At 33.0% G+C, this 15,380-nt stretch overlaps 1 protein-coding gene across 1 annotated transcript in view; it reads right to left on the bottom strand.

Annotated features, from left to right (window-relative positions):
- Window positions 1–2,984: 2,984 nt before the first annotated feature.
- Window positions 2,985–15,380, bottom strand: part of LOC126978851 (transcriptional repressor scratch 2-like) — a 47,205-nt gene continuing 34,809 nt past the window's right edge. Inside the window, exon 2 of the mRNA XM_050827961.1 lies at window positions 2,985–4,943. Within this exon, the coding sequence (XP_050683918.1) occupies window positions 3,886–4,943 (1,058 nt within the window). The 3' untranslated portion in view covers window positions 2,985–3,885. The remainder of the gene's footprint in view (window positions 4,944–15,380) is intronic.

The following is a 15,380-nucleotide window of genomic DNA, read 5'->3' as shown; positions in this document are numbered from 1 at the left end:
TCATTTAATATATTATATGCTTATCAATATTATGCATTTAATCATTATTAAAACCAATATCCTCTGTATTCCAAAGGGAGTATACGAAAAAGAGCTATAAAATACAAATAGACTAGATATTGCTTTTCGTTTAGTTAATTATTGCTTAGTCATTATAATATCATGCTTATAATAATATTGCTTTTATATTGCTTGTTTTTATTATTTTAATTTTATAGATATACCTCGTTATATACGCTTATGTCTGAGTTTTTTAAATTATTTGTATTTTGGTAACTCTAAAAGTTCTGTATCCATATAAGTAACTTATTTCATTATTCAAAAACCGTGTATATTTACGTTGAAGTTAGAAAATGTTATTTGGAACGTCAACGTCTTTAAAGTTGCAAATAACCTTAACCTTAGAATGAAAGTGTAACAAACGGTACACAAAATTATATATTTTTTTGTTACATTGCAAGTTGCTTTTAGGCAGGAAAGTTTTCAGTTTTACAGAGTTTTGTATTATTATTGCTTTCGACGTAAGTAGACAGATATATCTACTCTATGCTATTATAATTACATTTTTAGATATCTATCGCTAGAGTTATCCTTGTGTGTGAACTGAGTAAATCCAATAGGATTATTGTCAATATAATTTGATGGAGATAAAACAAATTACTAATTCATTCAACAAACTGCGATCACAAACGAACTTTGGTTCCATTATGGCTTAATTTAACGAAAAATTATTTCTCTGTTAAAATGAAATAATGTGTAAGGAACCGCTTGTTTAAAAAATATTCGATGACAAAATAATGATGTGTATTAAGAAAATTAAAAAAAAAAAACAATTCTTTTAGTTGTACTTACGATAATAATATACTGCTAATAATACTTAATTACTTAAGATAAGTCTTCTAAGTTCTAGGACTACGAAAATTGTAAAGAAGTAATATTTTGGTACACAATGAATTGGTATTTACATTTTTTAACCATTTTTAGTATGTTTTGTATATGTTAACTATACTTAATAGAGTCAATTTAATTTCACCGACTACTAAGTTTAGAATAACTACAACTACAATAACATTAGTATAAATATTTGGATAAAATATTTTCTCATTTTTTGTTTTTTTTTTTCATTAATATATTAAAAGCCACAATAATTTTGCATTATTCTACAAAACGAATGTATGTAATAGCTAAATATATTATCGTAGTTATGATAGAAGAATATGCGTCGGAGTACACACGCTATGCTATTTAATAAAGAAACTTTGTTGTAAATGTAATTCAAGTGAAATAGATATAATAAATAAAAGATTTTATTTTATTAATTCGAAACATTTATAAATTTTGAAACAGAATATCACAATAATTTATAAATTATGTTTTATATTCGATGTGTGATTCGTTTAATACTGTACTCCAAAGCACCAAAATCATCTATAAAACTACTAAATATACAATTTTATACATACGTAATATACAACGTGTGAAATACGAATAATATCTTATTCTAATATTGCTTATCGATTTACATTATATTGCTCTTCTTCGCGCAAACTTGTACTAAGCTATGTTACAGCAAAACTTTTTAAACTGCAACTTACCAACGCCACATCAACGAAAACAATAAAGTCAAACTACTAATGATAAAATAAAACAAAGATACGAAAACAACAACACATCTAATTGAAGACAATTAAATATTTAAAATGCACACGCTTAATAAAACAATGAATTGACAGTTATTACATTTCAAATTCACTAAACTTTTTAAAGAGAAGATTCTCTTAATTGACAGTATTAAACAAATTCACAAATTGACCCGCGAGGCTCTACCTAAAAGAGAATACTTTTTATGACATATTATAGTGCAATTGGTGATGTAGTGACAGCCTCATATAATCCTTAAATCGACCTATTCTACTTCGCTTTATCTAAGTGAGTAACGCTAATAGTCTTCTTTGCTAATTGGTCGCGTTTATAATGCAGCTATGATCAATATGAGTCAGTCGCTACATACCGCTTACAATATCTACTGAACGCTACACGAAAATATTTAAGTCAGCTCCGTCGATTGACAGTTGCGCGACATAATTACTACATTATTATTGCTTTTCGAATACCCATTCCTCCCGAACACCTCGTGCTCTCGTCTCCTTAACCTACATTAATACTATCTTAAAAAGTTTATTGCCAGTTACGTTTTTCTTGACGCTAATAACACACTCAATCTAGGCTTATGCACTGCATAATGAGGATTGCCTCACAGGCATCGGCCTGTCACCTAAAGAAGCCGTCATTTGCCACCGCCCGCCCAGAACGAGAGTTATATCATGCTGCGTTGCGCTAATAGCAATTTTTTTTTACAATTTTAGGCTATTAAGCAAAAACAACATTATTAAATAACCTCAGTAAGCATTTGTACTTTTAAAACATACTGATGCCAAAAGGGATATATAGTAAACGCATAATATATCCAATTATTGCGATAAACAACAGTTTGTCGGTTCAGTAGAATGTCTTTTTGTATAATAATAGTTGTAAACAATTTTGAGTTTCTATAAATTTATTTGTCCAATAGCACAAAGCTTCTCATATCGTTATTAATCGACAGATTTCGAGAACAAGAAATACTTTTTTATGTGTATATATTTTTTTCTTAATTAGTTTAAATTGAGTAAATACGAGTAATTTTGTTGTTCGGGAGCAACAAGGAACCTTATAAAAAAGGTTTCGTTATAATAGTGATTACAAAAATTTGCAAATGTATACGTATAATTTTAAGTTTAATCGATCGAATATGTAATATAATAAAGTGTTATTAAAAATTTATGTACTTTTTCTTATGAAAACGATAAGTTTCGTCGTAAATATAATTTTTTAAAAGTACAATTTAATTGAAGTTAAATATAATTTTTTGAAGTTCAAGATTGAGATAATATAAAATATTTAAATTTACATGTACTCATTAGATTTGATATAGCTATGCTATCGTATCATTAACTTTGTAGACAAAAGGATAACTTCTTTAATCTTATATTTCGGTATATTGTGTAACCCGACCATTCATTTACCCAAATTTTATGGTTTTGTTCGTCAAGTAAAGCGCAGGAGAAATGAAGCTAAACTGATGCTAAAATGCCTAGCAATGAATAAACACTGACGAAAACTCGTAGTGACAGGGCCTAGCTTCACTGTGAATTAGTAAATGTGTTTGGAAGACTTTGGCGAGTGCTTAGCGGTAGCGGGACGGGTGCGGCGCTTAGTCGCCGCTAAGGCACTGGTAGGAGCGAGGCGGCGGCGACGGCCGGCGAGGGGCGAGTGACGAGCGACTAGCGGAGCGGTGAGCGGCGAGCGGAGCGGTCCCCGTGCGGAGCTTCGGACGGAAAGTTTCGGCAAGTCCCCACCGAGACGGATGCGGCGCATCCCGACATATGCGCTCCACCGCCTTCACTGAACTATAACTCCTCGACCCTCGCACCTCAAATATACTTACACGCTGATAATCTCTAACCTACGTTGCGCTTGTAAAAATTTCCTACAAAAGATATTAATTTCATTCGTATTTCGTTACTTCTATATATATAAGGGTATATTTACTGTTAATATGTACATGTTTAAGAGGACGCGGCCGCCGGTCTAATCCGCGCGACCAAAGGCAGATACGCCTTCCTAGGGGATTACAGTATTCGTTGTTTGCGAAACGTTGCTCGATTGCGGCACCGCAGGCCGGCTGACGCGTTCGAACGCCACCCGGCCGCCAGTCGCCTCCTATGTACTATTATTAATTTGTAAATTTATATTACTCTAAACAACTAAATTCATAGTAATACTTTAAGTTAGTCAGTTAACCCAACGGTCCCTAATTACATACATATATAAAGCGCTGGTAACCTAGCCTGATTCGGACGCGGATGTGGGAGCGGGCGAAGACGGGTCGTCCTCTCGTACACAGGCTGACTCTTGATGCTTATTGAGGTAGCTTTTCAGAGCAAATGTTTTGTGACATCTTGAACACTCGAAGTTCTTATCTGAAGAATGAGTCTGCATGTGCGCACGTAAGTTGGAGCGATCTGCGAATGCCTTGCCGCAATGCGCACATCCGTAGGGTTTCTCTCCAGTGTGGGAGCGGAGATGTCCTTGCAGCAGCCACGGACGGGAGAACAGCTTTCCGCATACACCGCACACATGCGACAGCTGGTGAGTGAGCACGTGCATAGCGAGGGCGGGCATGGACACGTATGCCTTACCGCATTCTCCGCAACGCTTCGCTGCCATCGAATCCAGACTGCGGTGAGTTTGTTTGTGTCGGGAAAGGTTCGAGGATGTGGCATAGCGCTTTCCACATTCGCTGCAGGTATACTTCGACTTGTGTTCAGGTTGTTGTGCACATTCTACTGGTGCGTTTGCGTAATTCCTTCGCTTAGATCGCCCGTCGCTGACAAAGAAAGCGTCGTATGTATAAGCTACAGTTTCCCGAGCCCGGTCGGTGGATTGCTCTTGCGGGGGCTCGGGAGGTGCGGGGGGCGGTGGCTCAACAGGTGATGGCTCAGCTCTCGGCGGTGTGGTAAGGTAAACAGCGTGTTGGCTCAGATCTAGTATCGCGTGGGCTGCATTGAGATCCTCTTCCGGTCGCTGAAGATAATCGCGATCTCCTAAACAATATGGACGATATATGTCCTTCTTCTTTGGTGGTAGAGAGAGGAGAGTTCCACTACTCGTGTAACACATTGAGTTAGACTTGCCGCTCGCCGGTGGCAAAGGAGGGGAGATAGGCGAAGATTGGATTTGTACTTGTAGAAAGGGCGTTTCAGTCGAATCAGAGTTGGAAAGTTGCAGAAGAGCGTAGGAGACAGGCTGAGGTGCCGGCTGGGAGGGGCCCGGAGGAACCGGACTCACCTCGGTCGGAAGCTGAGCGGTGAACTGAGTGGAAGGCTGCTCCTCGGTGTAACCTGCGATACAAAATAGTCACTATTAATAACATAAAGACGAATATCTATGATAAAAGTGGCGGTCTCATTTATAACAAAACAATAATGCCAAAACCGGGTCTGATTCCAATAAAAATTTCCTTCGATTCTGAATTATTTTAATCATTTACTGATAAATGGCATTTAATATAAAAATTGTGATCACACACAATAGAAATGAGGCTTTTAAAGAACAAGACGAAGGCAGTATCAAATTACGACAGTGCTGATAGGATTTTACTGCATAAAAATAAATATAGAAAATCCTTGTCCAATATAATATACCTAGTGTTCGAACAGACACTCCCTCTCGTGTACAGGAGTATTAACCTCGTGAGGTTAATACTCCTGACGTTTGCTTTATAGATCTTAGCCTAACACGTGTGTTAGGCTAAGATCTATAAAGCAAACTTAGAGTTTACTCAGACTTATCTAGCGAGTTGAGTCGAAGTCCGTATTTATAGACATCGCTTTGAGTGCGCGCTAAGCCTTAAGTCAACAGTAACGGCAACTTAGAAACAAATAAAGGTTGCACTCCGGGAGTCCCCGCATAAAACTTGAACATTATTATATAGAGAATTACGTTGTGCATTTTAGAATATTTTGGAAAGTTTAGGGAATAATTTCGTATTGCTTTATTTATCAGTATAAAAGTACTAGCATTTACAATATTCATTTAATCGCTATCGTACACTAAAATGACAATTTATTTTACATAAAAAATTTAACACTTCAGAACTATTACAATTATTAATAATCTCTCAGAAAAATCAACTTTCATCCACAACTTCAACGACTGTTTTACGAATTTTCTATCAGGTCACGTGTCCTAACGCGAGCTTAACATTTTGTACCCATCCATAATTCCAACGAATACCTTTCAATATTTTAACAAATTCGATCTCTCAGCTAGCCAGTCTTAGTACAGTGTGGTTCAGTTTATGCTGTTAATTATGTTTGTGACTTTTATGTGCCCTTTTTTAATCATTTTCGAGAAGACATTTTCACTGCAGAAATAAATTCCATCGAAAAACTACGTATAAACAAACTAGCCGTTAACTGTAATATTGTTGTTACTACATAATAATTATAAAATACTAGCTGTCCCGACAGACGTTGTTCTGTATATAATAAATAAAATAATGTTTTTATATGAATTTGTCATTAATATATCATAACATCAAAATTACTTCCTAAAATATGCACCCTGCTCTCGTAATGAAATTGTTTCACAGCAGAACTGTCACATCGTGCGTCAATAAATTCTTTCATAGAAATGATGTATGGACACATCAAAGGAAAAACAAATTTGTTGTTTTTATTTAAGTTAGCAGCATTTTCCTATTTATTCACCTTTTAAACCTTCTCTGGACTTCCACAAATAATTCTAGACCAAAATTTGCCAAATCGGTCCAGTCGAGCGAGACTAACGAACAGCAATTCATTTTTATATATATAGATAGATATATATGCAAAACAGTCAAGCAATTAATCGAGGGTTAAATTTCCAAAGCCCCTTGGTAAGATGCGCGTGGATCGAGTATCAAAGGAAGGGTGGATAGTATCCCATTTAACATGAGTTATTCTACCTCTGTTTTATAAGTCACTAAGGCAACCTGTAGAGTGTTGTGTAGCTCAAAAACTACCTGTAGCTCGGTTGTTTTAACTGAAATATTTACGTAGTTGGAGCTATATTCAGCTATGATATTTGAAGTACCGATTTAAAAAGTCTGCGACCGGATTAATTTATGTTTCCAGCGAGTAGTTGTTAAAAGCGAAACATATTAATCCCTAGCTCTGTTATATTTTCTTTTAGTGTATCGTGTTTATCATGAAGTTTTAATAATAAGCTTAATGATGAGTAGCCACTTTGGACTTTTGTTATAATATATCCAGTATCGTTCAAGTAACCATAGAAACTGGGTGGGATGAAATTTGTCCTGTCTTAAACTTCAAAATATTAAACCATTTTGAATAAGTCTTCTATCGAGTCCTCTCTTGCCCTTTCTCTTTTGCCCCATATCCCCCGCAGAAGACGCAGGTTTGTGCGTTTACCACAAAAAGAAACCTCAATATCAATATAGAAATTAAATTTCTGACAAAACTTAAGATTTATCAATCTACATAATAATTATCTGATACTATCTATCAGAAGAAGAAATTAACAACTGTAGTTAATCTACCAACTATAGTTAGCTAAAATTATGTTTATTTTTTACCTCCTGAGAAAGTTAGAAAGATATTATGTATAAAAATTCTAATTAGTTATTCATTTTGAACTATTCTTTCAAAAAACAAAAGTGTTTCGTTTATTTAATTCCGATCATTTCATATTTTAAACCTTCTCTGGACTTTCACAAATAATTCAAGACCAAAATTAGCCAATTCGGTCCAGCCGTTCTCGAGTTTTAGCGAGACTAACGAACAGCAATTCATTTTTATATATATAGATAGATTATATTTTATTGTTTTATAGCAGCAAGTGCTGAATGTTTACTAGGACAATATCAAATATATTTTAAGAAATAGAAATAATATTGTCCTATGTTTGTGCACAGACTTTTTAAACGGAGATTTTGGGATAATTCAAATATTTTGTACTTTACAATATGATGTATTAAGAACACAAACAAAATAGTTTCGATTTAGTGTTTTGCGGAGGCTTTCAAAAACAATACGAAAATGATTTTTTTTAAACATTGATATAATTAAAATCCTTTTATATTTATTTATTCATCTATATATTACTACGTAAAGCGAAAACTTTGAATACATTTTTCGAATTGCGCGAACGGATTTACCCGAAATTTAACACCGTTAAAGTTTAGATGTTGAAGTAGTGCATAAAGCTATTTTTCTTATACAAAATGCCTTATAAATACATTAAAATAAATATAGCACACCACTGCTTGAATGACACACACATATACATTATAGAGGTATTTGTAAAATAAGTTCAAACTTTGAAATAAAATGAATTATGGATGAATTCCGAACACTGTGCTACCGAGTAAACATAAATCATAAACATCTGACATTAAATCATAAATTTTTGCTTTGTTTCTTAGCGTTTAACTTATTAACTCTTAAAATGTGAAGTGGACTTTAAAAAAACACATGTAAATAAAAAATTTGAACATTAAATATGAACATAATAATACGAATATGCATAACTACAGTAGTTGTGCATATAGTACCGTGGATTGTTTTGTAGATATTGATACGTTCTATAACACTGTAGAAGATTTTTTTGTTCTATCATCAATAGTTTCCGGAACGCTAACAGTTTTTTTATGACTAATTTGTTCAGATTGATTCCCTTATATTATCATATAGTAACTACATCAGAAATAATTGTCATTGGGTTGTCAACAGAGTAATAGATGAATAATTTAATACATTATTAATAATTTTATATAATATCATCAATGATATTATAGTATTAAATATCATTGAATATCATCATATCTTATATATCTCTTAAGGTAACTGTAACTGTTAAAATTTGTAAGCTGTAAGTTATAATCAGTACTTGAATACCAAAAACCTCGACCGTTACCAGCGTCTGGAGCAGGCTAGACAACACTTCTGGCAGTGATGGACGAAGGATATGTTTCTGAGCTGCAGCAGCGCTCTAAGTGGCGCACTTAGAGTCGATATATCGAGCTCAATGATCTCGTCTTAATAAAGGAGGAAAACTTGCCCCCTTTATGTTGGCACATGGGCCCCAAAGTCAAACAGTTTCCGGGCAACGACAATATTCCTCCCGTTGCGAATATTTCTACCTTGGGTGGAACAATAAGAAAAGCCCTCAACAAGATTTGTCCACTACCGACTTCAGAGGAAACTTGTTAAAATAAAGGAGCTTTCAACGGCCAGGAGGATGTCGACACCAGATTTCATATCATCGACCGTATTACGTTTATATTATTACATACACCTCGACCAATCAAAAAACTCAAATATTACTTCATCACCTACTTCCTTCATCTAACCGTCAAATACAAATTTCATTCATTCATTCATTTTATTCTACATCTACTACTTGCACACGACACCGACGATAAGATATTGTAAACCTGTTAAAAAAGACAAACATACATCTATGAGAAGATACCCAGTCTCTCTTTTTTTCCAATCTATTTATGTGTACCTTATAGCGGGTATTGCATATGAAGGAGATATTTTTAAATTTACAAAAATGAATGGATTAAAAATAACAATTATTTATAAAACCTGTACATGTCCGCTACAAAAGTTTTAAAAGCTTTCATTTGTTATCCATACGTTTTATACAGCTTAAATTATTAGTCGAGTAGTGCTCTTAAGCCCTTCACTACTGTACAGTTTTAGAGTGGTATGCTCGATGCTGTATACGGATGGATCAATTTGTTTTTTTTTACGATAAGTAATTTGATACGTAAACATTTTTCAATCTAAATCGGCTTGAAGTAGTAAAACATAGGGATTAATTTGTTCGAAATTTTTCAAATGACCGATATAGATAAAATCCTTAATATTTGAGTTTTAGTTCTTTAGATTTTGTACTAAAATAATATGGACTACATCAATCATCAACAGAAATAAAAAATCAATCACATAATTTAGGCATCCATTTCTGCCATGCTACTTCTAGTAACGATTACTGTTATTTTTTGCTACTCCTTCTTGAAGTCGGTTAAAAATGTAATAGTTAATAACAAAGTAAACTCTCCATACTGTTGAATATATCAACAAGTACGTTAAACAGAATTGCTAACACAGAGAATTGTTTAGTTTCCCTTAATGAAATCAAGGTTAATTATAAAGTAAGCTTACCGATTTAACGTATCGCAATATTGAATTTAAATCAACCAAACAAACATTACATTCCGCTTGTATTCCAATTTGCGGCTTGCACGAGCCTATACCTTTATACCCATTTCATTGACTTTGTAAATAACACAGGTGTTTATTTTGTCGAACCAGTTATTTTACATTTGATGTTCGCAGGCGTATGAAGATCCATGACAAACATTATTCATTGCCAAAATACTTCAGGGCCATTGTTTTTTCATTTTCATAGTGATTCATAATGATTGTTCAAAAGTTTTTCCCTTGATAAAACTATGTAAGTAACAATAATATTATCAATTCTTTTTTTTATAAACTAGAACTTAATTTACACATGACTTAATTAATAACACTCTTTATATAAAAAATAATATAATAAAACATTAATAATCTATTTAAATTAATTAATTACAAATATTATATATCGCGAAGATCGTGGTCGGCATGTAAGGACATAAGGTGCCCATGAAGCTGGCAACGTTGACTCTTTGTATGGCCAAACTTCTCCTCTGACAGAGGCACGTACCAGCACTTGGGTTACCTGTCAAATCAGTTACACGCTTGGACAACTCTGTTATGAGTCTTTGTACCGATGTACCCCAAGGACCCCTCGTCTCCACCCCAAAGGGAACAAAAAAGTATCCATCACGGAGTAAAGCATCCTCAGCATTAGATTTCCGAAAATTTCCGCCGCCACACCTGCTGCATTGGAGAAACCCTCTATGCATCTATTTATGAACCATCAGCAGTAAATTAATGATTAAATGATATTCGAAGCCTCTGGCTCTAACGCGGCCTATAATCTGTCTGGCCGCAAATCAATGAATTTACACACTATTCCATGCGAAATTTAGACACTGCTTGTTCCAGAGATTTCTTGAGCGACTCGATGGCGGCGTATCGTTTTAAGGATGCCATGTTTTTAAAAAAAATCATAATTAGTAATTCAATGGGTTCAGATCATGGTTCAGACCGAGATGAGAGCCAATTTTCAGTTTTTATAAAGTCCGGGATATTTACTTCCAGTCAAGCTTGGATAGTTCGTGTCATATGACTGTGAGTGACAGAACCTTGCTGGAAAGTGCAAGGTACATTTAAAAAAAATAAAAAATATTGATTAAAGACAGTCTGGCTTGATATAATTCTTACTCGTTTCTTTACAAAAATGAAGGTTTGTGACTCTTTATTATACCCCCACCAAACTTTCACTGTTGCAAAGATGGTGATCACGTTACACTTTTTCAATCACTTGTGAGGCTTCTTTGGAGGACCTTGTCATTTTGCTCGTTATAGTGTAATCATTTGAGATTGACTTAGGCTATGCCTGTATATTGACGACAAGCACCACGCTTCTGTTCTTCTTTGATGAAACATGAACGAATTCAAGTGGGTTTTTGAGTTCTAATAGCGTGTTTCGGTCTAATAATATCTCAAGTTCCAATATTGTTTCAGTCTGAAGGGCGTCGTACCTTGTGTAATTACTGGGAAAATGAGGCTTAACATCTTATGTGTCAAGGTGACGAGCGCAATTATTGTAGTGTCGCTCAGAATTTTTAGGTTTTTCAAAAATCTTGAGCGGTAATGTGCAGGGCGTATCAATTACCATCACCTGAACGTCCTGCTCGTTTAGTCCTTTATTTTACTAAAAAAAGCATGTGGCCGCCTAGCCTTTTATGTTCTTAGATTTAATATTAACCTCGAAAATGTTTGTAAAATGGCAGGAAATGATAGATGTTTTTAACCAAAGAGGCGTTCCACCTTTGAATTAAATAAAAATAAAATTTAATCATATTTATGGCCAGACTTGTTATGTAAGAAATCCCACAGCATTCAATTAATTTAAAATTTCAAAGAAGTCCTGAAACGAAATAAAATGTAGCAACGACAAAGCAATACAACGTAAGCTTTGTGGCTAAAAGAGCTTCGTATTTCTCAACTAAAGTAAATGAAACTTGGTTACGAGTTAGGATTAGATGTTACGATAGTAAATTAAATGGAGGTTGCACGCCGATGCCCTGCGGCGTTTCCTCGTCATTTCCTTGTTAAAAGCAGGCTTTGACTTTTGACAGGAGAATTTTATATGATAACCACCTGATAACAATAAATATATTTTATTGATAAAGTTTAAATATGTATAATATTTATATTAACCAGCTTTCAATTATAATATTAATTTAATAAAATATAATAAAACAAATAATCTATAAAACAATTTTTAATAAAAATCAGTAAATATAATTATCATTAACCACAATGATATTTACGATTTTTATTTTGTTATTTCAAATGAGACGCGAATAGTTTTCAAACTTTTATTGCAATTGAAGCAATTTCGAGTTATAAAACATGATTCATTCAAGACGAGTACTACAATTTTCACAAGTGTTTTTATGTTAGTAGCAGTTAGTTGGAATTGCAAGAGGCATCTCGAATTGCAACATTGAATGTTCCGTAATATTTTATTGAATTTTAAAGTGAGGAAAAAGAGTAACAAACATTTAACTAGCAATTAGTAAACATAAGTATATTGAATGGTATGACGACCTGTATAGCCGAGTGGTTACCGATCCTACCTACTAAGCTAGAGGTGCCGGGTTCGAATCCTGGTAGGTGCAAGCATTTATATGATGAATATGGATGTTTGTTTCCGAGTCATGGATGTTTAAATGTATTTATGTATGTTTAAATGAATTTATGTATGTTTAAGTAAATATATTGTATTAAATATATCATTGTCTTGTAACCCATAACACAGGCTATATATGCTTAACTTGGGGCAAGATAATTTGTGTAAAAAGTGTGTCAATATAATTATTTTTATAAGTGAATAATAAAGAATACTATATTTACAAAAAAAAAGAATCACTTACCATCCAGTTATTAAAAAAAAATTGTTATCTTATTACATTTTCGTAGATATCAAAATTCACCGCCGAAGGAAAAGTATAATAATTATATATAAAGATGAATGTAGAGTGATATCTATGAGTATATGCGAAAATGAGACATAAAAATAAGTAACAGGGAACAAAACATGTGACAAAAAGAGAGGATGAAATAAAAGAACTCTTGGACTATTCTGGATACTAGTCGCACAGGATGGAGACATTTCGAGTTCCTTAAGTGTCAAAGTCAAAGTCAAATAAACTCTATTAAATTAGGTTTAAACTAAACGTTTTTGAATAGACACTATAAATATTTCTTTTCCATTAATTAAATATTTTATTTTTTTCATTAATTGTTCAAAACAAAGCATATAATAAAATTTCTTCATCTAAATACCCCGAAAACCCCTAAAGGGTTTATCTGGTTAAGTTGTCGCTCGCGATTTCATCGTTAATTTACTATATAATAATTATATAATGGTATATTGATATTTACATTAGTCTTCACTTAGATGTGGTTGTTGTTCTAAAAATGTTATTTTCAGTAAGTAATATTTTGCATTCATTTTATATAAATTTTGTAAATTGTGTGGCAAATTGTTTAAAATATTAGATATTATATTACTTAGCATTATTGTGCCATAGATGTTTTTGGTCTTTGGAATGCAAAATCTCTTAGATTTTACTAAGTTTCTTAAATTGCTTGGCCTTTGATACTCTATAAAAATGATGGTTCATTAACTTCTCTAACAATTAAATATTTAACTTTATCATATACATTAATAATCTTGCAATGTTTAAACAACATACGTTTATAGTCTTTATAGTTATTAATAATATTTTTATGAGCCAATAATTTTAACATTTTCAACTGAATTTTATAAATTTTATTAATATGAGTTTTATAAGTTCTGGTATAACTACTCAGGCCATAGTTAATAATAGAATCTGCTAGAGCTGTGTAAATTAATCTCATAGTAGAGTGTGGCAGCTTTGGTTTTAATATTAATAGTTTACTGTGTTTAGATCGTAGTTTGAAGCATACATATTCAATATGAGGTTTCCAATTGAATCTATTGTCAATTATAAGGCCGAGATACAATATATTTAATTTACCTTATGTTCGGAAAAAGTTGAGCTCATGAGTAGAACATACAAGAAACTCAACGGCCACTCTTTGCAATCAAATAGAGTATTTTACAATGGCTGTAATATACATAAAAAATAGTTTGTAAGGTTCTGCGTCCAATAAATGAATCGTGTTTAAGTAATATCAATTATTTCATAAAAGTAATAAAGAATGAACTGTATAAATATAAATTAATTATCGTATACTGGATGCATCAACCTTTAGAGCTTGAATGCAATGTTTGTGTAAAGATGTCTCGTGAACATGACGGTCGTGATTACTGTCATAATTACTATAACAGGGCGAACTGACACCACAAGCAACACTCAAGTATCCGAATTGACGCATGGACCAGTCATCGTTCCCTTTGCACATTTTTGAGGAGAGCACATACAAATTACAGTATTTTATTGATATAAAAGGTATTAAGTTTGCATAAGAGGTATATTAAATTAAATCTTTATTAACTTGTTTTATCCTTTTTAGGTTTTGAAGTCAGTTTTGTTAAACGTACTTTTTGTTATTGTCAAATTCGTTTTTGTTTTATTATTTGAAGAAACAATCTGGTCGCGAATAATACGTTTTGCGTCTTTACAAACTTTTTAAATATTTAAGAATAGTTACGCACATATTCCTTGAATATTGGATCATTGTTAAAATTTCTAAGCTCATAGAGTTTGTAAAGACGCGTTCTACTCATATAATGTAATATAATAATATATAATATTGACACACTTTTCACACAAACTATCTTGCCCCAAGTTAAGTATATATAGCCTGTGTTATGGGTTACAAGACAATGATATATTTAATACAATATACTTACTTAAACATAGATAAATTCATATAAACATACATAAATACATTTAAGGCATAAAAAGGCATAAAAGGCATTTATTTTCTCAAAATTGATTCCTTTAGAATTCTTTTTGATGTCATTTCTTATACTACTAGATACTACTACCGCTTCGGAAACAAATGGCGCTCTGAGAGAGAAGAAGCGGCGCAAGAAACTCTCCCAGCATTCTTTTTTTTTGCGCTCTTTTCAATAAAAATATTTAAACATCCATGACTCGGAAACAAACATCCATATTCTATAAAAAAGATGTAAATCAACAATCGATCGAAATTCAGTGAATGGGCTTCAGCAAGCATTCATATGACGACCTGTATAGCCGAGTGGTTAGCGATCCTACCTACTGAGCTAGAGGTCCCGGGTTTGAATCCCGGTAGGTGCAAGCATTTTTATAATGAAAATGGATGTTTGTTTCCGAGTCATGGATGTTTATATATATTTATGTATGTTTAAGTAAGTATATTGTATTTAATATATCGTTGTCTTGCGACCCATACAACAGGCTATATGCCTAATTTGGGGCAAGATAATTTGTGTTAAAAGTGTGTCAATATTATTAAAAATAAAATACATATATCAGTTTAACACATAATTGAATTAGGCGTACCATGGACAATAATACAATGTCTTTTCTCTTCTTACACTTTAGTTAATTATAAATTGTATTTTGTCTAGAAAATCTGCTTACAATTTTATGATTATTAATACTAAATTGA

The sequence above is a fragment of the Leptidea sinapis genome, chromosome Z (genome assembly GCF_905404315.1).
Source record: "Leptidea sinapis chromosome Z, ilLepSina1.1, whole genome shotgun sequence".
Lineage (NCBI taxonomy): Eukaryota > Metazoa > Arthropoda > Insecta > Lepidoptera > Pieridae > Leptidea > Leptidea sinapis.
Note: the sequence above shows the minus strand (reverse complement) of the source record. Positions and strands in the feature narration are given on the sequence as shown.